At 32.5% G+C, this 26,845-nt stretch overlaps 1 protein-coding gene and 1 long non-coding RNA gene across 6 annotated transcripts in view; both read right to left on the reverse strand.

The window, feature by feature from the left end:
* The window catches only part of SENP7 (SUMO specific peptidase 7), a 135,319-nt gene that overhangs the window by 6,873 nt on the left and 101,601 nt on the right, over positions 1-26,845 (reverse strand). For 4 of the 5 annotated variants that reach the window (XM_074301052.1, XM_074301050.1, XM_074301055.1 and 1 more), the window contains 2 exons: positions 20,035-20,150; positions 15,079-15,131 (listed from right to left, as the gene is read on the reverse strand). In XM_074301052.1, the coding sequence (XP_074157153.1) occupies positions 15,079-15,131; positions 20,035-20,150 (169 nt within the window). The remainder of the gene's footprint in view (positions 1-15,078; positions 15,132-20,034; positions 20,151-26,845) is intronic. The other variant, XM_074301051.1, reaches the window with a different exon arrangement.
* On the reverse strand, positions 325-7,230 carry LOC141561453 (uncharacterized). The gene is made up of 2 exons (XR_012488059.1): positions 5,328-7,230; positions 325-5,264 (listed from the first exon to the last, which is right to left on the reverse strand). It is a non-coding gene; the product is annotated as an uncharacterized LOC141561453 (long non-coding RNA).

A 26,845-nucleotide genomic window follows, 5' to 3' on the forward strand; every position in this document is an offset into this window, starting at 1 on the left:
CAAGCTATCATCCTTTAGATTTTTTCCACCCTTACAATGCCCTAAATTACAGTGGTCCTCAAACTTTTAAAATAGGGGCCAGTTCACTGTCCCTCAGACTGTTGAAGGCCCAGACTATAGTAAAAACAAAAACTCACACTCTGTCTCCGCCCCTCAGCCCATTTGCCATAACCTGACCAGCCACATAAATGTCCTCAGCCTGCCACATATGGCCTGAGGGCCGTAGTTTGAGAACCCCTGCCCTAAAATATAGTGCCCAAAACTGAAAACAATAATCCAGAAATGATCTAATTAGGATAGAGTACAGCAAGACTATCATTTCCCTTTCTTTGAACATATTTTTCTAATCACATTAGGTTTTTTGACTGACATATTATACTGTCAGTTAAGAGTCATGTATAACTAAAATCTCATATTTTTTTCACATGAAGTATTATTTACAAACATGTCTCCATTGTTTTTATCAGAGTTAAGGTCTTTACATATTTAACCCAACCAAACTTTGTTTTGATGAAGTTCATCATCATCAGGGAAATCATTTTAGCCTGTGAAACCAATTTAGGTACTCACTCTGGTGCCCAAAGTAATGTGTGACTTATTCCTGCTATCCACAGAATCACAATTTGAAAAATGGGAAGGACTTTAGTAGTCATTTAATCCAATTTATATACCAAAGGAATTCCCACTATACCATATGCAAAAGAAGTCATCTGGCTGGTCATCCCTCTGCAAAGAGGGGAAAATCCATAATCCCTCAAGGAAGTTCATGCAATTTTAGACAACTCTTATTGTTTCTAAGTTTTTCCAAGTTTTTCCAGATATTAGACCTATTTTACTTCTTTACAACTTCCAAATATTGTTCTAAATTCTGTCTTTGGGGGTCAAATACAACAAGTCAAATCCTCTTCAACAATCCTTCATATATTTGCAGTTATATCAAACACCATGCCCAAATAATCTTTTTTCTAGGTTAAACATGCTCCAATTTTTTTCAACTAACTGTCCTATGACATAAAATCTAGGCATTTCCTAATCCGGGAAACTTTTCCTTATTCTGTTCAAGTTGGCATTTTTAGTAATCACATTGCACTGTTGGGACATGCTGCACTTGTAAATGCCTACTGAATTTCATTTTATTAGCTTCAGCTCAGTACTCTAACCTGTCAAAATCCTTTTAGATTCTGACTGTCATATGTGTTAATTTTCTCTCAATTTGGTGTTTTGAGTAAATCTACAAGCTTTTTATCATCTACAAGTCACTGATAAAATTAACTATCTCACAGTCAAGCAAAGGTGCCTAGGTGCCTAGGTGCACTCTACTAGAGATCCTTGGCCAATAATATTGAACCATCAATGCAACTATTCTTAAAGTACAGTCATCTAACTCATCTAACCAGAAAATCCATCTAATTATGCCTCATCTAGTCCACATTTTATTCTCTTTATTTGCTCATTTATTATTCTCTTTATTTGCTCATTTATTTTGGGTATCAAAATACCTTTTAAGTCACTTTTGTTCTACCACTTCCAGAGCACAGATCTTTCTTGGTGGAGACAACAGAAGTTTAGTAAGAGCTGAGCAGAGCTCTGCTTTTCCTTTTGTCAATTTTCATCATTCCTTCTACTCCCTGAAGGCCCAATCCCATTTTATTTTCCTTTTGAGTTAGTCAAATAGTTCAGTAAATAAGTAGATAAAAAGTACTGGGCCTGGACCTAGAAAGTACTCAGTTCAAATCTGGCACTGGACACTTACTAGCTATGTGATATAGCAAATGGCAAATAGTAGAAACCACTCCAATATCCTTGCCAAGAAAACCTTATGGACAAAAGGATCCACAGGGTCACAAGGAGTCATACGATTGAACAACTGAATGACAATAACAATAATCTTTCTTTTGCTCCCAATATAATAAAAATCTTCCCTTTATCCTTAATTTTCCTTAGCAGCCTCACGTTCTGAGTTTCAGAATGATGATGTTCTTATATTCATTTTCTCTTATTTGCCTTTACTTCCATCTCTATAAACTTATTTTTAAAATTTAATTGGTTGAACAAGTTTTCTTTGCATCCACATGGGTCTCTTCAAACAAATCCTAGTCAAATAGCACAGTGGAGAGAGCCCTGGGCTTGGAATCAGAAAGACCTGAGTTCAAATCCTGCCTCAAACACTAGCAGTATGATCCTCAGTATTTAACCTATTTCCTTCAATTTCCTCATCTGTGAAATGGGGATTAACAACAATACCTATTAGTCAGTGTTGTTGTGAAGATCAAATGAGACAGTTGTAAAGTGTCCAACAGAGTGCCTGGCACATAGTAAGTTTTTATTAAAAACTTACTTCCTTCCTTCCTTTTTTCCTCTTCACTGGAATTTTTTTCCTTTGTATCTTCATAATTTCATTTTATCTTTTCAGCTGAAGTCCAGCCATTTAGTCCACGAAATACTACCTATCTTTTTCTTTGAACCCATTCAAATGTGCTTCCCTGAAACTCTAGAGTGCATATCAAGACTGTGACCAGATTTCCTTTCCTTTCACAATCATAATAAGAGGAAGTAGTCACTACTTCACAGGGTTTTCCAGCACCCTGATAGTAAGAATTAGATACAGAACAAAATTTCTCCTTGTTGATTTCCCCCATCCTTTGAAGGATAAAATTAACACCAAGGCAAACCAAAGAATTATTTCTTCTATTTTATTTTTAGTCCTACTACTCTTTAGTAGATATCTAAATAATGTAAATCTAAATAATGTAAATCTCCCATCACTATCATATCACATCTTTGTGGCCGGCATCAGATTTCCCAAATAATCTATTTCCTCTTTCTAAAGGGAATTTATCAGATGACACCTAAAATAGAATTTTTTTTTTTTTTTTTTAGCCAGCCTGGAAAAGTTAAATAATTTTCTAAAACTTAGAACTGAAATGAGACAAATAAGATCACTAATTCTATTTCCAATCCCTCTTAATAGCATAGAGGTAATCCTGGGTTATGTCAACACAGTGGAGACTCTGGTCTTAGATACAGAGGTCCTGTTATCTGAGAATAATCCTACCTAAGGAGAAAGCGGATGCAAAGAACCACCAAGCTTTTGGAAGATCTATTAATATAAACTGATGTTACTCTAGTTGTGAGATATTTGTGCAATGACCAACAATTTGATACACTACTAAAGGAATGAAACATCTATTTGAAAATTCTCACAACAAAATGAAACCAGGAGATATAAAGAACTTTCAGCTTAGTGGAAAGATGATTCACAGATCTCTTTGGATGGACAAACAAATTGGTAGGGGTGCCAAATAATTCATAGAATTAGTTTCATCACGTCTCTAAAAATGTAATTTCATGAGACTTTTGACTATTTCATCTTTGGCGTGCTCATGATGACTATAGGCAAGGAAACTAACATCAAGGCAGTTTTAGCATATGCTCCAATATCTGCCACAGAAGAAAAAGTACTAAAGAAATCCTAAAATAAACTTAACAAAATCATTTAAACCAAATGAAGCAAATATTTTTATACTGACTGAGGATTGTTTACAGTTTTCGATCTTCTCCCCCTAGACCAGCTAATAGAATCAGAAAAAGTAAGGAAGCAAAAAAACCAAACAACAACAGGTAACAAGGTGCTGATGTTTTCCTAATGAAATTAGAAAGGTAGCTTTCCAATGGTTGGCCATGGATTGGCCATGTCCTCGAAGGCATTTCAAAATCTAAAGAGACTATTAAAGCAGTTGAGGCAAAAAAGTTTTGTGCAGTTTGATCCCTATGCCTCCATAAGAAGGGAAGAGGAGGAGAAAGAGGTGTTCTTATCTCTCTTCCTCCTCTCCATTAACCATGGTGTTTTTCACTGAAGCTACTGATCCAGTAGGAAGCAAAAAATTTGAAAGCAGGAAGCAAGGAATATGACCTCTGACAACAGTGAAGTTGATTATCAATATAAGTGCACAATACTCCTGACAGCTGAGAGTCAAATTGCCTAGAGAAGCACAGCCGGAGAGCCCAAGTGACTTAATTTTAACCCCTAATGATACTATGTCTAAGGGTAATCTTGAATGAGGACATCATGAGAAGAAAAAGATGATGAAGAGCACGCAGTATCTGAAATATGAATTCTGTGCCTAATAGTATACTAAGTTTCTGCTCACAACGGCCACTGATACAATGTGTATATATAGAAAAGGAGACCCGAGGTTTAGGGGGAATCTTTTATAGCTATTGTTCTTATTGTGATTTTTTTAAACAAATGCTTTTGCTTTGAGTTAGTTGTAACTATGTGTAATTATGAAAGTTAAGTGTACCTGTGGGGCTAGTAACCAACTTTTTTAGGAGAAGACAATCTAACCCAACCAAGACAGAGAAAGCAAGGTGGAAGATGAGCTTTCATAGAAAATGCTATGTACACCTTGCAAAAGTTAGCATGTGGAGGAAGATGAATTTATTTTAAAATATGAAAAATGCTGTTCATAATTAATAAGTGAAAGGTATTAAGATTATTCAGAAACCCCATATCTACATGTCTTGTGTTTGTGTGTCTGTGTATGTGTGTGTGTGTTATCTATGAATATAATATACATCAGTTTCAAAAAAGAAAATGCACTGGGTATAGTGAACATGGAACATAATCACAAAAAATGAATTTGCCTATAGATAGACTGCCTAGAAATGACTGGGTTCCTAAGTTGGTAATCATTTGAACTGGCAGAACAATTGTCTGCAGAAATAGTCAACATAGTGAAAATAGACAACTTAAGACAAAGCTGTATGCAATTTCAATATTTAAGCAATGTGTTGACTTTGAAAATGAAAAATTAATAAAAGTTTAACCATAGTTATTAATTTTCAGAATAAAAGGGCCGAAAAAGTACAGACACTGTTCCAGTTAAATGGAAAAAAACTCAGCAAACAGAGGCAACATCAGCACAACTGTCTTTGTATACATTATATAGAAGAATGGTGGAAGATGATGTGTAAGCAACATAATATCACAAATTAGTAAAAAGAACTTCCAGTTAAGATGGCAACATGTATGGTTGCAGAAGAGCCCAGCACAAACTCCAGCAAAGATCTAAATTAGACATAAAATCAAAAATGATAATTAGACATAAAATCAAAAATGATTGAGAAATCTAGATAAAACAAAACCAGTAAGCTCCTACATCCAACACAAGAAAATAACAAAAAGACATCAAGATGGCTGTGGCTACCGAAAAAAGGCTTCACTTAGAAAGTCTGCATGAGCAGTTAAACAGAATTGAAGCCTTCCAACAAAAATAACTGAAGATGTATACAATGTTTTAACTTGGTATGATAAGAATTGAAGCCTTCCAACACAATAACTGAAGATGTATACAATGTTTTAACTTGGTATGATAAGATAAGGTGAGAAGTGGGACAGAAACAAACTTATTGTGTTTTGACTAGGGACACTCCAGAGAGGCCCAGAAGCCCTCAGTATTCTATGAACACCCCAGGGAGGCAAGAAACTTGTAAGATTCTGATTAGTAATGCTGTATGAAGACCTGAAGACCACAATGTTCAGAACACAGACACAAGTGAAATTGTCAAAATGGAAGGAAGGAAGGGGGAAAGAAAGAGAGAAGAAAATGTAAGATGCTAACTAATTTTTTCTAAATGATCTGGAAAACAGGTCAAGAAAAGAGAATTTAGGAAATAGACTCCCTAAAAATCATTATTAAACCAAAAAACTTTTGAGTATATCCTGCCCAGATATATTCAAATCAAAAGGCAAAAAAAAAGGAAAGGAGGGAAAGAGGAAGAGGGAAGGAGGGAGGAAAGAATCCACTGCTTATCACTTGAAAGAAACCTTAAATAGAAAACATCCAGGAAAGTCATAGCTAACACCCAGAGTTTTCTAATCAAAGTAAAGCTAATGTCAGCAGCCAATAAGAAAGAATTCAAGTACCAAGGATCAACAGTCAGGATTAGGCATTTCAGGCACCATAATGATATTGTCAGTCAGTGTATTAAGTTCCTTCCAGATATGTTGATTCCTTTTCTTTCACCTCTTCTTAGTAAAGAATTAGGAAAAAAGAGGATATGATACAGAGAAATATAAAATTAATAATCATCTGTTGAACATGAATGGCATTCACTTACCAATAATGGAAGAGGATATCTGAATGAAGTAGAAAGTAGAATACAGCAACATGGTATTTACAAGAAACATATTTGAAATAGAATTCATACAGAGTAAAAATAAGGAGTTGAAGAATTTATTGTGAATCAGGCAAATAAATAAGTATAAAATACTGAGACAAGATAGCAGTAAAAATAAAAATACTGAGACAAGATAGCAGTAAAAATAAACATGATTTAAGGGGAAAATGTATTATGCTTAAAAGCACCTGAGATAATGAAACTGTCAGTGCTTTTATATATGCACCAAATGCTATAGCATGTAAATACTTAAAGGCGCTTAAAGGAAAAGATAACTAAATCACAGAGAGAAGTATTTACAAGAAACATATTTGAAATAGAAAAATTCATACAGAGTAAAAATAAGGAGTTGAAGAATTTATTGTGAATCAGGCAAATAAATAAGTATAGCAAGTATTACCTGAGACAAGATAGCAGTAAAAATAAACATGATTTAAAAGAGACAAGTGGGGAAAATGTATTATGCTTAAAAGCACCTGAGATAATGAAACTGTCAGTGCTTTTATATATGCACCAAATGCTATAGCATGTAAATACCTAAAGGCGCTTAAAGGAAAAGATAACTAAATCACAGAGAGAAATATGTAATGAAATCATAATCATTGAACAAGTCAGTATGCTCATTTCAGACCTAAGCAAAAGAGTAAGAAAGAAATTAATGTGAAAGAAAAGTTATTGATTTCTGGCAATTATTACATGAAACGGGAAAGGAATATATACATTTTTCCAGTGATACATGTCACCACTACAAAAGACTATATGTTAGGACATGAAAAGTTCATAAATGCAGAAATACTAAACATTACTGACTGTAATGCAATTAGAATGATCAGTAAAGGGATCTTAGGAAATGAATGAAGCTTAAATGGAGATTAAAATAATCAATGGGTGAGGACAAAAACATAAAAATGATAATTTCATTAAAGAAAATTATAATAATATATATTGAAATTATAATAATATATATTGTCAAACTATAGGGATATAGACAACACAGTTCACAGAGGGAAATCATGTCTTTAAGCAATTGAAAGAAAATATCAATGAATTTGGAATGCAATTTTTTTAAAGCAGAAAAGCAACAAATCAAAAATCCTTAATCCTTAAACACAAAAACTCAGAAATTTTGATTAATAATCTAATCAAAAATGAAGAAAACAAAATTGCCAATTCCTCAAAATGAAAAACTATTTTTCCCAATTATGAAAGAAAATATCAATGAATTTGGAATGCAATTTTTTTAAAGCAGAAAAGCAACAAATCAAAAATCCTTAAACACAAAAACTCAGAAATTTTGATTATTTAATAATATAAATATTAATATAAATATTATTAAATAAAAATATCAATGAATTTGGAATGCAATTTTTTTAAAGCAGAAAAGCAACAAATCAAAAATCCTTAATCAAAAATTTTGATTAATTAAATAAATAATTTTAAAATTATTTAATAATATAAATAATTTTTAATAAATCATTAGATAATCTAATCAAAAATGAAGAAAACAAAATGAAAAACTATTTTTCCCAATTACATGCCAATAAAACTTAAACTATTCAAATTTAGTAGGCAAAAAAAACGATTTGAAAAACTTAATCTCAGAAGAATAAAAAGCCATAAATGAATTTCAAAGAAAATATTAGGACCAGAAGGATAAGTGAACTTTATCAAACATTTCAGGAATAAGAATTCTAATAATATGCAGATCAGTGGTTCTCAAACTTTTGCATAGTGGTAGAATCCTTCATTTTAAATAATACTTTGGTAGAATACTTGTAGTAAAATCCTCTAAAATTACTTTTAATATCAACAAACAAAAGATTCTGTGTTTTTTTTAAATGCTTTAAAAATAAAACTTGGAGAGTTTCAAGGTTCCTTGTAGCACAATTTGAGAAACACCAATATAGATCATTTGCAAAAATAGGAAAAAAGGGATCCTACCAAATTTCTTCTATGAAAGAACTATGGTCTTGATACCTAAACCAGGGAGAAATAAAGCAGATAAAGAAAACTACAGACCACTATTCCTAATGAATACTGATGCAAAAATGCCAAGTGAAATATTAGCAACAATGCTACAACAACATATTAAAAAAATTTTTTTACACTATTACCATGTTGAATTCATACCAGAAATGTAGAATTGATTCAATGGAAAAATTATATATATAAAAAAACCCAAATTCACATGGTTATATGAATACAATAAAAGCTTTTGAACAAAACATATTCTATCATGTTAAAAAAAATCAAAATAAATAAGCATAAAAGGAATTTTATTCAATATCATTAAAAAGACCAACATAAAAACCAAGAGGCACCATTACATGTAACTGGAAATAGTCCAGAGAACTTTTAAGTAAGATCAAACAATGATGATTGCTACCACAACTATTTGATATAGAATTAGACATCTTGACAAAATCACTAATACAAGAAAAAGAAACTGAAAAATAAGCATAAACAAAGAGAATTCCAGATGATAATGGATTAATTGCATTATCAACTGAAAAAAAGCGCTTCACAAAGTAGAATATAAAATTAACTAAACTTTTTGTAAGTTACAAAACTCAGGAGGAGGATAAAGCAAAAAAAAAAAAAAAAATTTTTTTTCCTTCAAAATCACTACAAAAAATCTAGGAAACTGTCTGCCAAGACATATATAAGAATTATGGGAATACAACTACAAAAAACTCTCCATAAAAATAATGAAAATGATAATATTATCTTAAATTACTTTTCAAATTCAGGGCCATGCCAATCAAATTGCTAAAGGTAGGTCTACTTTATAGAACAAGAAAAAAACATCAAAAATTCATTTGGAGAAACAAAATGTTAGAAATTTCAAAGAAATTTTTTTTTAAAGTGATATGGAAAGGAGGCTAGCAACATCAACCCTCAACTATACTACAAAGCAACAATAATCAAGATTATCTGGCACTGATTTAAAAAGAGAAAAGTTGATCAGTAGAAAAGATTAGATGCACAAAATGCAGAAACAAGAGAACGAACTAATGATTGTTAAGCACAAGCACCTGGGGTAAATTCTTGCAAAGAAAAATGGCTAAAAAAATAGCAAAGAAATATGACAAATATGAGGTTAGATCAACATCTCACTCCCATGTATCACAATGTACTTTTGAGGGATGGATAATTTAGATAAAAAATAGTCTGAATATTTTTCATGAACAAATAGGAAAGGATAAGGGAAAGATATTCCTTTTACAAGTATGGATGGGAAAGAGTTCTTTTGTTCAAATAAGGAAAAAAGGTTATCACAAAACAAAAGGAACAATTTTAATTGCACAAAACTGAAGGGTTTCTATATAAAATCAATGCACAGTTGGATAAGGGAAAGATATTCCTTTTACAAGTATGGATGGGAAAGAGTTCTTTTGTTCAAATAAGGAAAAAAGGTTATCACAAAACAAAAGGAACAATTTTAATTGCACAAAACTGAAGGGTTTCTATATAAAATCAATGCACAGTTGGAAGTGAAAACAGTTTTAGTTGGAAATATTCTTTGTGGCAAATTTATCATATAAAGATCTGATGTCAAAGATATTTAGTGAATTTTGAATACATAATTGAAATACTCTGTAGCAATAAAATCAACTTAACTAAAATTAGAAGGTAAACAGAAGGGGGAAAAAATATGTGTAACAAGTTTCTCTGACAAGGGGAAATGGTTTGACTATTTAAGAATAAGGATGATCATTCTCTAATCAAGAAATGGCCAAAGATTATGAACAGGCAATTTCCAAAGAAAGAAAAGCATACTATCAATAACCATATGAAAAAATTTCTTCAAATTATTACTAATAAGAGAAATATTAATTAAAACAACACAGAGACTTTACTTCATAGTTATTAGATTGTCAAGATGACTAAAATAAATGCAGTAATGCTATTAGGTATATACCCCAAAAAGATAAATAATGAGGAAAAGCATTCATCATAGTTGCTCTTTTTGAAGTTCCAAAAAACTAGGATCTAAAAGAACATCCAACAATTAGGAAATAGCTGGAGGTAAAAAAATATAGTATGTAAATGTAAATCATACTATTTTTTACCATAAGAAATGATGACAGGGATAATTAAAAAAAAAATCTGGGAAGACATCTATGAATGAATGAAGAATAAAGTGAACAGAACCAGGAAAAAGCACTTTATGTAGAAACAATAACTAAAAGACAAACCTATCGGAAAGATTTTAAATACAACTATTGTGAATGCAATGATAAACCAAAATCCTAAACAACCCAAAGAGGGAGTATGCTGACAGAGAGGGGATGAATTTAGAATTCAGAATAAGATATATGTTTTTGGCATGGAGAATACAGGAATTAGTTTGCTTGACTATGAGTATTTGTTTAAAGAGTTTAAGATTGTTGTGGGTTTTTTTATTGTTGACATGGAGAAGGTAGGAGAGAGAAAACAAATGTTTGCTAATTGGGAAAGAAAAGAAAATCAATCAGCAAGCATTAAGCACCTGATATGTGCCACAAAATTATATGCTGAGGATACAAATACAAAATCAAAACAGTCCCTTTAAGGAGCATATATTCAACTGAAAATGTCAGAAAACAAAGCCAAAAAACAGCTGGACTCAGAAGAAATCCACGCTGGAGGTAAAAAAATTTTCAAGATACTCTAGAATTAATTACCAAATGGCTTCAAGGAGGAAAAGATCCTAAAAGAATAAAAAAAATCATCCAAGAAAGGCAATGTGCCATAATACTTAAAGGGTCAGCTGTGGAGTCAGAAAATCTGAGATTAAATCTTGTCTCTGAAACAAAGATTATATATTATTATAGTCAAATCATAATTTCTTAGTAATCCAAACAACTTTCTTAAGACTAAAAGTAGGAGATATGTTATCTATCTGTACATGAACAGTTTCCACACCAGGAATTCCCCAACTTCATTAAATCAACAAATCAAACAAAAAAATTCTAATGGCAATAATGATGACATCAATGACTACTATTTCATATATGTACTTTCTTATTACTATAAAATTTTAGTAAGATTACAGATTCATAGAGTATCTTTTATGTAAATGACAGGCTATCAGAGACCATTCCTTCTAACAAACCACATCTTCAGTAACACATTATTGACATTTATATGAAATATGTGATTCTGCTGTGTTAATTTGTAGTTTACAAAGATTTCATTTCACTCACAATGCAATCCTAAAGGCTCTCCTCCAAAATGTCATGTATATATTAAGGTTATGTATGATTATCTGATAAATGTAACAAGAGAGCTAACTTTGTCCAACAATTTTTTTTATCAATACATGGAACAATAAACTATCCACTCAGAAGTGTATACTGCTGCCATTTATGTATTTCCTGGAGTAAAATGTAACTGAAACAAGAATACATCATATTTGGTGAAGTTCTCTAAATTTTACTCCATGACATTATACTGGCCACATGGTGCATTAAAACATGCCCAGTGAAAGTCTAGTCTAATAAACCATACAGGGGAAAAAGAGTAGAGAATATGTATTCATTCAGATTATAATGTAGAACTAAATATCACATTCCACTGAATTAATCCAATACCACCTATATCTTATGACAGACATAAGTGGACAATCAGCCATGCAAAGTCCTGAATTACAGAAAGACTGCATCACATGTGGAAAATTCACAATATTTCTGATGATCTTTTTAACATTGATAATCTCCCAAGAAAAGCAGCAAGAAAGCTAGAGATGAATAGAATGCTGGCCTTGAAGATATGAAGTTCAAGTCCAGTTCTGCCATATTTTGGCTGTGCAGGCTTATATGTCACTCTCTTGGTGTTCTAAGTAACTCTCCAAGACTAGAAGTTAGAGAGAAAATGACAACCTGAACTGGTAGAGGGAGTTTCCTTATCTGGAAGTTCTATATGAAATCACAGGTCCAATTCCTATTCCTATCTCAATTCTCACAGAGATGCCATGTAGCTGAAAATTATGAGCCACTAGAATCAAAGAACAATGGGGAGAAACACAGTGGTTATCAGGAGATAGCAGTACATCCACTATCAGTGATAGGCAAATGGACAAGCAGAATAAAATAAATCATTCATTATAGTTATGAGCAAGAAAGGAGGTAGGCCAGACATGTGGGAGGAGTGACAGTCCAAATGTTATATTAGTAAAATTAAAATATGTTTAGATAATGGCTTGTGTTCCTAAAAAGTTAAGAGAAAAACAATTTGTATCAGCTTCCTCATACTTTAAACATTCTTAGAGAACTAGCTAAAAGAAATCTATTATATAAATCTTAATAAAACAAAGATTCACTCTACAACATTTTTTCTGTTAATCCAATTTTCATATATAAGGATCTGTATAGATCAACATACAAATGGATATTATTTCAAAAGTTTTGCTTTTTTGTAACTCTAAACACATTTCCCTCTATAAATGTTATAACTGGTTTAGATATTCACTTTAACCAACAAAGACACATATATAACCCTCTATATTGCAGAAATACTCTTCATTTACATAGTAGTAGAAAATTATGCTGTGGTAAATATACAATATTTTAGCTGTCATTTATAATCTAAATGGGTTTTATGGACCAATAGTCTCAGAACAGCAGAGCTGGAAGGAATATCAAAGGCCATTTTAAGAAAATCTTCTGTAATATACACAATTTCTAGCCTTTTCTTGAAATTCTCTAGTGAAGTAGAATTCATTACCTTCTAAGGCAGTGAATTTCACCTGTGGATAGTTCTAATGAGTAAATGTTTGCTAACATCTACCTGAAATCTGCCTATATGCAACCTCCATCCGCTGTTCCTCCTTGTTCTTTGGAGCCAAATATAACATGTCTAATCTTTCTATCATATGACAGCCCTTCAAATATAAGACAATAACTATTACATATACTAAGTGTTTTCTCCTTTAAGTTTAACATCCTCAGTTCCTTAAATCAATACTTTTATGGCATGTCCCTGAAGCCCCTGACCATTCTGGCCACTCTCCTCTGGATTCTCTCCAAGTTAACATCTTTTTAAAATAAGGCATTATGAATTGCGCATAATATTCCTAATATGGTCTTTTTATTATCACCTCCTCTAGTTTTTTTTGGCTCCATAGAAATGTTGATTCATATGGAACTTGCAGTTTTTTGAATAAACTACTGGATAGCCATGTCTCCCTACCTTAAATTTATGAAGTTATCTCTGAATCCAAATTGAAGGTTTTATATTCAGTTTCATTAAATTTCATTTTAACAGATTAGGTCCACATTAGTCTGGAAACAGATCAAATTCTTTGTACCCAACCATAATAAATGATACCATGGAGTTTCAGAATATAGGCCCATTGGAAGAATTAAAGAGCACTCATCTGGAACCTTTATTGACAATGGAATCTGCTCATTAGACATAATAAGCCACCAAAGAGAATCCTATATGGAAGGGCACAGATGAAACTCCAATATGATTAGCTGCTATCTTCACTGGAAGTAGTTAACCTAGAACAAGTACCAGGCTCTTGATGTCAGTGATTTCATTAACCGCACAGTAAAATAGGGATTTAATATGTATCTAAAGCCAGAATGCCTGTATGAATATTCTGTATAGACAATCCTGAGAAATTGTTTCCAAAGTATCCAAGTTCCTGACTCCTTTGCTTTTCTGGTTTGAGTTGAATCAAGAAGAAATATATAAGACCACTCAGATACTGGTCCCAGAAAAAAAAAATTCCTAGAAGGATGAAATTGGTTGTTAGTTTGTGCTCACCACAAACAAGATAGGTCTGAGGAATTGGCCTAAATTAGTTGAATTGTTAGGGGTATCAACTATTAATAAACGGCCCCAGACAAAGCTTAACATTTCTTAGTCTAAGTGTTGCATTCTGAACTCTTCTCATCCCTTTATTGTTACTAAGGAAGAACATTCAAGGAAGAGTAGTACCCTCTCAATAACATTATTACTATAGGAAACTCAGTTCAAAGTTAGAACTTTTAATTCAGAATAGTAGAAATATCTCTCTCACACTAAATTCTCTATAATCAAAGCAACTATTACCCCTTGCTCTCTGCGGCATCAGAGAAAATAAAGAATTCCTTCCTTCTGCCCTGAAAGTTGAAATCAAAGATACACTAACAGCCCCTTAGCACGACATTGAATGATGTTCAAATTTTTGAGAATCTTCTTAAAATTCATAAGTGCTATCTTTTTCTAGTTTGCTTAAAGGAATGTATATACTTATATGTATACATACACAAAAACACAGACAAGTAAGCAAAGTGTTCAATTCTTAGAAAAAATGCTTTATAAGTTCCCTGTACTACTACTTATTGTTATGAAAAAAAAAAATAAGAACAATAGAGCACAAACTATTCCTGACTTAAAGCTTAAAACTGTATCATATGACACTTGTCAATGAATTAGGATAATAAATAAAATCTAAACTACATCACATTTGTGTAAAATGAGTGTAAGAAAACAGGCTAAGTGAAAACCATAAAAGGTTGATCCTGTAGCAGACATTAATGATCTTTAACTACAACTCATATGAAATGTGGAATAAAAGATATATTAATAGGTTCATGAATGATACTAAGTTGAATAATGTTGCCAATCTTTTTTTTTTAATTTTATTTAATCTTGAAATAGTAGGCAAGATAAAGAATATCTAGGAAGGAATATTATCTGGGGAGGAAGAATAAACTATAAAAATATAAGTAAAAAAATGATTAGCTAAGAAGTAGTATAAATCTTTATCTCATCCCTTCCCCATCAAAAAAGAAAGTCTAAAAATAATGGTTTAAGGACCATAATAACCATTGCAATTAATTATCTTAATATGTCCCATTGCCTAGATATCATAGTGATCTACTAAGTTCTCCTCTCACATGTAAAAAAGAATTCACTTACCTGGGGATCCTCTGTATCTAAGGAGAGTGAGGAAGTAATATGTAGATCATTATCTAGTTTGAAATAACAAAACAACATAAGCATTTATTTTAAAAAATTATATGTCTAATATTTATTTCATCTCTATACATTTAGTAAAAGAAAAAATATCCTGGACCTATTGGACTTTGTAATTACGCAAAAACTTAAACAATGGAAAGACCTGATAAAGGCTGATTCTTATCTACAAACATCAAATCTCAGAGGCCAAAACTCTGATAGCTGTGACAATCTTTCTTAAAAGCTCAAAGTACAACAATAAGAAAATTAAATTAAACCCAAGAAATATTTATTACATGAAAGGGCATGGGCTAAAAATTAGTGACAAAAGGATAAAAAAATGAGCAAAGTTCAAAATTTAAGACTTTCTATTCTACTGCAGGAGGGGTAGGAGTATAAAGATATGGCATATACATATATAAGTATAACAAAAAGATGTGTATATATAATTATGCATATGTGTATGCATGTATATAACATGTACTTAACTATATACATATGTGTATATGCCTATATATGCACACTCATTTGTATGTATTTTATCTGCATACATGTTTATACACATATAAATATATATTCTTAAGCCTTTCAGGAATAGAAATGTATATTCATATAGTATGTGTTAAATATGCTATAAAGTATGTTATCTATGTGTATGTGTGTACATATATATGTGTGCTGAAGAAAGAAATTCTTGAACCTTTTAGCACCAGGATATATACAAATATACAAAACACATAAAACATGATAAAATATAAAAAGTCATCTGTATGTGCATGTATAATTATATTATATACTTATATTTACATATTCTTGAACCTTTCAGAATGGTAATGAAAACATACAAAAAACACTATACAATAAATGTAATATAAAATGACATCTATGTGTGTGTATATATATATATATGTGTGTGTGTGTGTGTATACACATAAACCATACATAAACCAACACACATATATACATATATTCATTTATTTATATGTATTATGGAGGCTTTCAGAATGTAGACACACACACAAAGATAAAGAGATATCTGCATACATATATTTGTTATATGTCCGTATTTATATAGATGTACATGTATATATAAATATATATATATATATATACATGCATATGTGTATGTATGTGTATAGGAGCTTTTCAGAATAGAGCTGTATACATATTACACAATAAGTATAATATAAAAAGGTAAGGAAGAGATTCAAATAAAGTGCTATAGCAATATCTGTGGAGAGAAAGAATAGTTTCACTGGGAAAATTATGGAGGGTTTAATAGAAGCAGTGTCAATTGATCTGATCCTCAAATAAAGAGAAAGATTATTACAAGTGGAGATGAGGGGGTAGAGCAGAGAAGAAGGAGAAAGGACTTTGCCTGAGCTCTTCTTGGCTTTCCTCAGAATCAATACCAGATCAAGCCTCTGAATGAATTTTGAAATGACAGAATTCATAGATATTCAGAGTATAATAATTTTACAGCATAAGATATCTTAAAAGGACTTTGGGAAAGGTCTGTATTAATTGGGCAGAGGGGGAACACAGCTCAGACTTGAAGATGCCCAGGGCAGATTGGTGCAGCAGCACCAGGGAACTTAGCAAGAGGCTCCTAGCCAAAAAATAACAGCTTTGGCTACTCCTCTGCCAATGAATTAGCAGAGTAGCTGTGGGACCTCCAAGGCAACTACAGTACGCAAATAGTGAAGCCATGAATGCATTAACAGGAAGGACTTTGCCAAGCCAACTCACTCAGTTGGGAAGCCTGCAGCAGCAGCCCCAACAAAGGCAACCTGAAGCCTGTCACTCTGTAGAGAAAGCTCAGGACAATTTCCCTTGTGCCTTAGGAATAGATCTCAATCTTTAAAAATGAGCAAAATAGCAAAAAGAGCTCTACTTACAGAGAGCTTCTATAAAGACGGAATAATACCAGAAGAAGACAGCAAATACAAAATGCCTCCAGATGAAGCCTCAAGGAAGAATATGAAGTGTTCTCAAGCTCACAAGGCTCTCTTGGAAAAGTTCAAAAAAAGATCTTAAAAGAGAGAAGAAAAATGGAGAAAAGAAAGCAAGCTTTTCAGAAGAGTTTGGAAAAAGAAACACAGAAATTGCCTGAAGAAAACTACTCCTTAAAAAATATATTTGGTGAAATGGAAAAAAAATATACTGAAGATAAAAGCTTCTTTTAAAAAAAGATTTAGTGAAATGTCGAAAGATAACAAGTGAAGATGAGAAAGGAATATATTACAAGTCTGGGAGATATCCTGTGTAGATGTGCACAGATATAGGAGATCGAATGTCAAATTTGGGGAATATTTAGTAGTCCAGTTTGATTTTAATGGAAGTTATAAAACTGAATCCTATAATTGTTGGTGGAATTGTAAAGTGATCCAAGCATTCTGGATCAATTTGGAACTATGCCCAAAGGATTACAAAATTGTGCATAACTTTTGATCCAGCACTGTCTCTATTGGGTCTGTATTCCAAAGAGATCACAAAAGAAAGAAAAGGACCCATATGTGCAAAAATGCTTGAAGCAGCTCTTTTTGTGTCAAGGAATTGGAAATTTTGTAGATGACCATAAGTTGGGGAGTGGCTGAATAAGTTATGATATATGAATATTATGGAATATTATTATAATTCTATAAGAAATGATGAGCAGGCTGATTCTAGAAAAATCTGGAAAAACTTAAATGAACTGATGCTGAGTGAAGTGAACAGAATCAGGAGAACCCTGTACACAATAACAGCAAAACTGTATGATGATCAGCTATACTTCTCAGCAATATAGTAATCCCAAAATGATTCCAATAGGCTTGAGATAGAAAATGCTATCCATATTTTTTCCCTGAGGTTTTTTCCCCCTCAATAATATTTTATTTTTCCAAACATTGTAAAGATAATTTTCAACATTCATTTTGTAAGATTTTGAATTCCAAATTTTTTCTTCCTCCTTTCCTAATCTCTCCCTCTCTAAGACAGCAAGCAATCTGATATAGATTATACATATACAATAATTTTAAACATATTTCCAAATTTTTCATGCTGTGAAAGAAAAATCAGACTAAAAGGGAAAAACCACAAGAAAAAAAAGCAAACAAAAAGGTGGAATTGTTATTTTCAGCTTTTTCTTTTGTTTTCTTTTTCTGATATATCAGACTGTTTGCTATCTTAAGGAAAGGGAAGGTAAGAGAGGAAGGGAGAAAAAATTTGGAACTTAAAATCTTATAAAAATGAATGTTGAAAACTATCTTTACATGTATTTGGAAAAATTAAATATGACTGGGAAAAAAAAAAGAAACTAAATGCTGTAAAATAAGGCAGAAAAGGTATATCGGAGCCAATTATTTCTGGTGTGGGGAGTCTTAAATCCAGGCTAATAAGATACCTATCTTTCAGTAAAAGAGAACTACCATAATTTTGGGGGGGAAGGAAGTTTCTTTTTTATAACAGGAGTGACATATTCAGACTTGTGCCTTGGGAAAATTATTTTGGCAAGTACATGAGAGATTAAGGATAGGAAAGAATAGAGTCAGGATTACTAGTTAGGAAGCTACTATTAAAAATTCAGGTGAAGGAACATGATCTAAGGTGATAGCTGTATAAGTAAAGAAGATGTAATATAGAAATTCTATGGGGGTTGAATCAATAGGACATAACATTTGTTACATTGTTGTTGTTTGAATATTGGCAGGAAGTTGTGAAAAAGGAAATGGTCAAAGATGACTCAAAATTTTAAGCCTGAGGTAATATAGTTTGGAGTTATGATGAAGTCTAAGTTATGATAACTCCTAATAATAGATGAGGTGGTCTAAGTCACTGAAAATAAGAAGGTAAAAGTCCTGTGTTGTTCAAAGGATCATCAGTATTATTGCTGAAATATTAATGAATAAGAACAGAAGTTAATATGGAGAGAAGAAATGCGATTCAAGTACTAAACTCATTGAAGTAGTAGGAAAAATGACCTGTGAAATCAAAAGATTATAGCAATAATAATCTAATCTGCACAATAAAACATAAATGAAACTTCAGAGTAATAGTGGCAAAGGAAGTAGCAGAACCGACCAAAAGAAGTTTTGTTGTTGTTGTTGTTGCTGACCCAACTTTCTAGCCCTACAGCAGACATGAGAAGGGAAAAAGGTAAGAGAAGAAGCAGGCAGCTTGAGAGTTGCTGGTAAAGATTGAGAGATCTTTAGGAAAAAGTAAAGTTTAACCAGGATCAAAAGATGGGAAAAGAGATGTAAGATGAACGGAAGTCTGCTGACAATAGAGTAGTGATTCCAGAGAGTATAACAAAAGAGTGTGGCAATAAATAATAGTAAATGGGCAGAATTATCTTTTGTTAATGATCACCAGAACTGTAAATTCCAAGAGGTTGTTAGTGAGAATCTGGGAATGTTGCAATTTCATCTGTTTTGTTTTTCATGTTTTGACTTAATGTATTGACTATTTTTCTTAATGTTTGCTTTGTCCAAAACATATATATCAACTACAAAATATGGTTTCTCTGGGTATATTTAAGCATTATTTTGTATTATATATTGATTTCATAGTAGAAAATCTGAACTGGGGGAAAAAGAGAACAATTACCTATGAAGGTCACTAATCACTATATACAATTGCTACTAAATACAAGATATGCATGGAGATAAGTGGCACAAAATGGAGGTCAATTGGATTCCACAAAATATTTCTACCTACAGTTCTGTAATTTTAGAGGTGTATATGTCAAGATCACTTATTGCTGTAACATAACAGACAAGATTTCCTTGTATGACAGTCTAAGATTTCTTGATATTCATTTAAAAATTATTTTAGCTATTGCCTTTAATTTCAAATTGTTTTTGTAGCCACTCTATTTTAATATTTGTACTTTATTGCCATGATCATTAAAAGACTATCATCTATGTTGTATATTACCCAGGGGAATTTCAAAGTCATGAGACTTGGATTGTTGAGATGACTGATGTGGAAAATCTTCATACACAGGTCCTTCTAACCATGGAAAACAAATGACTGCAAGATACCAATGAGATCTATTTAAAAAAAAAAAAAAAAAAGAAGAAAGAAAGAATTAAGTAATATCTTAGGATCAATCAAAAAATAATCTCAAAGTTATTTAATCTTTTTCCATAAAAACATCTGGTAAAATAGGCCTGATAGTTCTCATATCAATCTAAAAACAATGATTATGAGAAATTCCTTATTTATAGTAAGCTAAAATTTGCTTCCCTGAAACTTTAATTCATCAAATATAGTTTTATCTTCTAGAGGTGTAGTGTCAAACTCAAACAGAAACAGAGACCACTAATCCTTATATATAGGTCCCATATGTGAACCACATATTAACTTAGTCTTTAAATGTAATACTGTATTTTATTTTATTTTTGTTTACTTTGTTAAACAAGTATTTACCAATTACATTTTAATCCAATTATATTTGGAGTGCCAAAATAAACCTAATATCTATACCGTATGTCAGTACTTCAAATAATTAACAGCTGTATTTCCTTTCCATCTCTACCATCACCACTCTACTCTTCATATAACTTCCACTTACTTCAACAATTTCACATGTACCCTTCACCTCTCTGCTCTGTTGCTATGTACTAAGAATGAAATATTAGGAACTACAGATTACATTCCAGATATAATCTGAAAAGCAGAGAGTACAGAGAGATAATTTGGAGATGATATTGCTCTTAAGGCAGCCTAAGATTAAATGATTTGTTTGTTTTGGAATTGTTGTTGTTGTTGTTGTTGTTGTTGTTGTTGTTGTTGTTGTTTAACGTGCTAATGTTACGCTAATAACTCATTTCAAGCCAACATTCAATTAAAACTTGTCTTTTCCTACAGAAAAGATTATTAAGCCAGAATTCCATCATCCTATTTTCAATATTAATCCTATTATATAATGTATTAGGTATTCTTTTCTACCCCTCAGTGCAACTATCATCCAAAGATATGACAAATATGCTTTTTTTTTAATGGCTTCCTCCAAGTTTTTGGTAAAAATGCTTAACTGGACAAAATTAAGGACAAAGTCATTGTGACATTCCATTAGACAACTCTTATCTAATTTAAATTCTTTGCTAATTTAATAGATCTGTGATTGATTAATCTCTGATATTCATGTTTCATCCAACTCAACAAATTGAAGATCATTCATACCTTTTTATTTTGTATAACTCTCTTCTCCACATTTCCACATAAAACATTTAAAGAGGGCAAATCTAGCATGACAAAGGCCTTTCTCTAGATCTCTTGATGTTGTATGGGTGCTAATGGAGGTTGGTCATCAATATCCCTTGTTCTCACTACATACCATTCTATCTCCATTTCTGGTCATACATTTCTGTTATATTTTACATATCTTCTGCAAAATTTTCCTTGGTAATATAATGCAACCTACTTCTATCCATTGTATATATTTTCCTTTAGATGACCAGCAACTTTAATTTCAGACATTGTTATTCTTCTGGTAGAATACTGGTATTTTAAACAGTAAACTTTTGACTCAGGTAGAAGAGCTTAGATCTCTGTCTATCAGATATCTCAAAGTAGATGTCTCATAAACATTTTAAACTTAGAATATCCAAATCTAAACTTATTATGTTACTCCAAAACTTCCTTCCTAACTTCCCTTTTAATGATACCAAAAGGGAAAAGTTAATTAAAAAAAAAAAAAAAACACTCTCAAGGGTAACACTGTTCCTCTCAATTATGCAGGCTCATGACCTAGGTATCATCCTCAAATCTTCAACTCTCTCATCCCCCACATACAATCAGTTGTTAAGTTCTTTATCATTTACATATATATATATATATATATATACATATATGTATATATATATATATGTATACATATATATATCCATTATACACATATATATCCATTATCATACAATCACTCTTATATATCCCTTTTCTCTTTCAATATTATCTAACATCAATTTGAAACTAAATCTCAACCCCTCCCACTTGAGTTAATGCAAAAGCCCTCTGACGCATCTTTCTGCCTCTAGTAGCTTCCCACTCCAGTCCAATCTCTACTCTGCTATTAAATAGATCTTCTTAAGCCAAAGACTTGATCATATCACCACTGCTTCAGACCTACATATCTCCATGCAATAAATTCCCATAGCTCCTTGTTACTTCCAGGAATAAACATAGAATCTGATTTTCAAAGCCTTTCATAATTTGGTCCCTTTCTATCTTTCAAAGCATTCTATTCGACTCCCTTCAATAGTACTAGACTGTGCTGTTATACCCATGACACAACATATCCTATCTCCACAAATTTTGACTGGATATCTCCCATTTCACAGACCCTATCTCCTTATCTCATCTCCGCTTCCTAAGTTGCTTGGCTTTCTTTGAGACTCAGTTACCTCTGCAAGAAGCCTTACCCAGACACCCATGCATTATTGGTGGAGCTGTGAAAGAATCCAATCATTCTGGAAAGCAATCTGGAATTATGCCCAAAAAGTTATCAAACTGTGCATACTCTTTGATCCAGCAGTGCTACTATTGGGCTTATATCCCAAAGAAATACTAAAGAAGGGAAAGGGACCTGTATGTGCCAAAATGTTTGTGGTAGCCCTTTTTGTAATGGCTAGAAACTAGAAAATGAATGGATGTCCATCAATTGGTGAATGGTTGAGTAAATTATGGTATATGAATGTTATGGAATATTATTATTCTGTAAGAAATGACCAGCAGGATGAATACAGAGAGGCTTGGAAAGATTACATGAACTGATGCTGAGTGAAATGAGCAGAACCAAGAGATCATTATACACTTCAACAAAACAATACTGTATGAGGATGTATTCTGATGGAATTGTATATCTTCAACAAAGAGAAGATCTAATTCAGATCCAACTAATCAACGATGGACAGAATCAGCTACACCCAGAGAAGGAACACTGGGAAATGAGTGTAAACTGTTTGCACTTTTGTTTTTCTTCCCAGGTTATTTTTACCTTCTGAATCCAATTCTTCCTGTGCAACCAAAAAACTCAGTTCTGCACACATATATTATATCTAGGATATACTATAACATATTTAACATGTATGGGACTGCCTGCCATCTAGGGGAGAGGGTGGAAGGAGGGGGAAATTTGGAACAGAAGTGAGTGCAAGAGATAATGTAAAAAATTACTCATGCATATGTACTATCAAAAAAATGTTATACTTATAAAATTAATTTTAAAAAAGAAAGGGAAAAAAAAAGAAGCCTTACCCAAAACTTCCTTAATCTTCATGTCTTGCCTCTGTAACTATGCTCAGTTTATTCTATATGTTTCTCATTATACAGTTATTTTCCCTCTTTAGTACCTAAAAATAAGACCTTCCAATTTAAATTCCCATATATTTGATGTAGCTAGCACCTATATGCCAGATGCTGGACCAAACACTTTACAAATATGTCATTTGATCCTCACAACAACCCTTTACCATTATTATTTACCATTATCCCCATTTTACAGATTAAAAAAAATTGAGGCAAAAAAAAAGTGGCTTAAGCCAGATTTGAAATCAGGTCTTTCTGGCTCCTGACAGCACTCTTATCACTCCTACTACCTGGCTGCCTCAGATAAGGAAAGGAGATGGTGAGACAGGGGTCCAAGTGATAAATGATCAGTTCTCAATAGGAGAAATGGATGAGAGGCTTTTTGATTTCTGCTCCTGCCTTTGTGAGGGTAGGGCAAAAACAAGACTGACAGCAGAAGAGAAAATCATAGAGGAATGAGTATGAACGGAATGCATCCAATGAAAAGACAACAATCTGGCATCTGAAATAACATCACAGAAGTGTAAGAACATGAAACAGGGAATTTGTAATAAACTTTGCTAGGGATTAAGTATTGTTTATTGTACATTTTGAGATATCAGTTTCTGCAAGACAGTTTGTATTGTAGTTTTATATTGTACTATGTAGAAGAAGTAGCTGGGTGCCCGACAAAATATGGCTCAGAGGAGGTTCAGGGATTTGTAGGTTCAAAAGGAAAGTTCAATCTTCTATTTTACTTTGTGTATGGAAATACTCATTTTATTTGGTGCTTAAATTCTGAATAAAAAAAAATCAGTTCTATCAAAGAGGGTTCTACAATTCTAAACCACTAAAAGAAATGCACATTTAAACAAATCTGAAGAGAACTACAACAAAATAATATAGTGAAAATCCAGAGTGAAGAAAGTATTAAGAGGAAATAGCCAGAGTAAAAAACAAAACAAAACAAAACAAAATGAAACAAAAAACTACTGCACTGTGCACTAAAAAAAATTGAATTTTGCACTAAAGAGCTTATAGGTAACTTTAGCGCTAGCAAGTACAATTGGAAAATAGGAAAGGAAGCCAGATTACAAGAAACTGAAAAGTTGAGTAGAAGTGAAAAACCAGTGTGGGTAATGAATAAAGTTAACTTTTTCTCTGAGTTAAACTATAAAAAATAGGAGAAATAAGGGACACAGCTTTTTAGACATGAAGGGTTTTTAAGGATATATGACATCTGCAGTGATGGTTTGTCATAGGGAATTAAGATTGTTATTTTGTACAAACATACATACACACATTGTCTCATTCATTAGAATGTTAAGTACCTTGAGGACAGGAACTCTTTTGCTTTGTCTTTGTATTCCCAGCATATAACAGAATCAGGCACATAGTTTGCACTTCATGAATATTTGTTTCCTGATGATGCAATAGGTTATATGTTGAAGATTCGATAGTAAGGATATAATTAAATAAGTTAACACTAGCAAAGAAATCATTCTCTGAGACTGAACTAAAAAGGAAAGGGAAGAGAGAGTGGGGAGAGATAACCCTGAGGTGATTTTAAACATGGAATCAGAGAAGAAAGGGAGTCTGAAACAGAAGGTACCAATGATAGTAAGGATATAATTAAATAAGTTAACACTAGCAAAGAAATCATTCTCTGAGACTGAACTAAAAAGGAAAGGGAAGAGAGAGTGGGGAGAGATAACCCTGAGGTGATTTTAAACATGGAATCAGAGAAGAAAGGGAGTCTGAAACAGAAGGTACCAATTTTTTTCAATCAAGTATAAGGCAAAGACAGACAGAGAGACAGACAGACAGAGAGACAGAGAGAGAAAGAGACAGAGACAGAGACAGAGAGACAGAGAGAGACAGAGAGAAAGAGACAGAGACAGAGAGACAGACAGAGAGATAAAAAATGAAAGAAAGAAAGAAAAAGAGGGAGGGAGGAAAAGAAAGACAGAATGAGAGAGGGAAAGGGGGGAAGAGAAGGAAAGAGAGGGAGGAAGTGGTATAAGCAGCTGGAGGTCTATAATGATGACAGTGGGAAGTGTGATAGAGAGTAAGTCAATGAAAAATAAAGGGGAGGAACATAGGTAATGAGGGCCCCATTGGAACTAGGTAACAAAGTGGCAGGGGACTCAGACAGCATGGTTACATGACTTACTCCAGGTTGTTCAGATGCACAGGAGCAAAAGCAGAGAAGCAGATGATAGAAGTAATCAAAGATTAGATCATAGAGACAGTAGAACAAAGATTTAAAATGTTCAAGTTTTTGAGACAGTGTACAGTTCCTTTGGTTTACTTAAGAATTTTGAAGGAAAATGAGACCAGAGTAGCAGAAATGTCTTGGGGATAAAGGAAGGAATGGAGTGACTAGAAATTGTAATGAGGATAGAAAGTGGATTTTAGAAGAATGAAGCACAGGGAAAACTGATGTTTCCTAACATGTAACATGTTAGATACATGAATTTCAGAGTTCTAAATTATAGATGTGGAACACTTGTAATAACAAGAACAAGGAAATGACCATCTTTATTTGTGACTGAGATGGAATGAAAGTGCAGACCACAGAAGTTGAATTTGATAAAGTAGGAAGCAAGATTATAATGGAAAAAACATTCACATATAGAGGGATAGCATGGCGTAGTGGAAAGAATGTTGCTAATGAGTTCAGTCAGGAAGAAATATATAAGACCTTCCTCTGACACCTACTGGTTGTGTAACCTCAGCAAGTGACTTAACCTGTCATCTTGCAAGCAACTCTTGAGACTATGAATTTCAGAGAAGGTGGTAATCTACATTCAGAGATATTTATCATGAAGCTTCCCAAACACTAATGAAATCAATGATCCATTCCAAACAGAAAAATAAATATGTAATTTAAATATATATAGACCTTATTTGATATAGAGCAAATAGTGACTCAGAAACTAAACTTCTTCAAAAGGAGGAAGCTGACACCAAGATCTAGACAAAATGATATGGAAGGATGGAGTGAAATTCAAAGAAGAAGAGGTCATTAAGTGAAGGTGATATAAGTGAAGGACGTCCTATAATATAGAAAGAAACATGATGATGATTTGGGAAAAATGCTTTGCAACTTTAATTCCCCAGAAAAATGGGAATCATATTATTTTTCAAGATTTTTTTTACTCTTACCATCTTGCTTTCATACTAACTTTCTCCTAAATTGGTTATGTCTTTTAACTGAACTACATAGGCTCAAAATCTTAAATCTTCTTCCATATCTCACTCTCCTTTCCCTCTTTTATACAATGTTACTAAGTCCTACAAAATTTGCAATATCAAACCAATTTTTTTCATTTTCAACTGAAATTTGCTAAGTAGTTCCCACCTGGACTACTAAAATAGCCCTCCACCACTTGTGAAAGTTATTGGTCTAGCACCTTCAGTCAAAGCATTATGACATCCACTTAAAAGTTGGAGA

Source organism: Sminthopsis crassicaudata, chromosome 3 (assembly GCF_048593235.1).
Source record: "Sminthopsis crassicaudata isolate SCR6 chromosome 3, ASM4859323v1, whole genome shotgun sequence".
Taxonomy (NCBI): domain Eukaryota; kingdom Metazoa; phylum Chordata; class Mammalia; order Dasyuromorphia; family Dasyuridae; genus Sminthopsis; species Sminthopsis crassicaudata.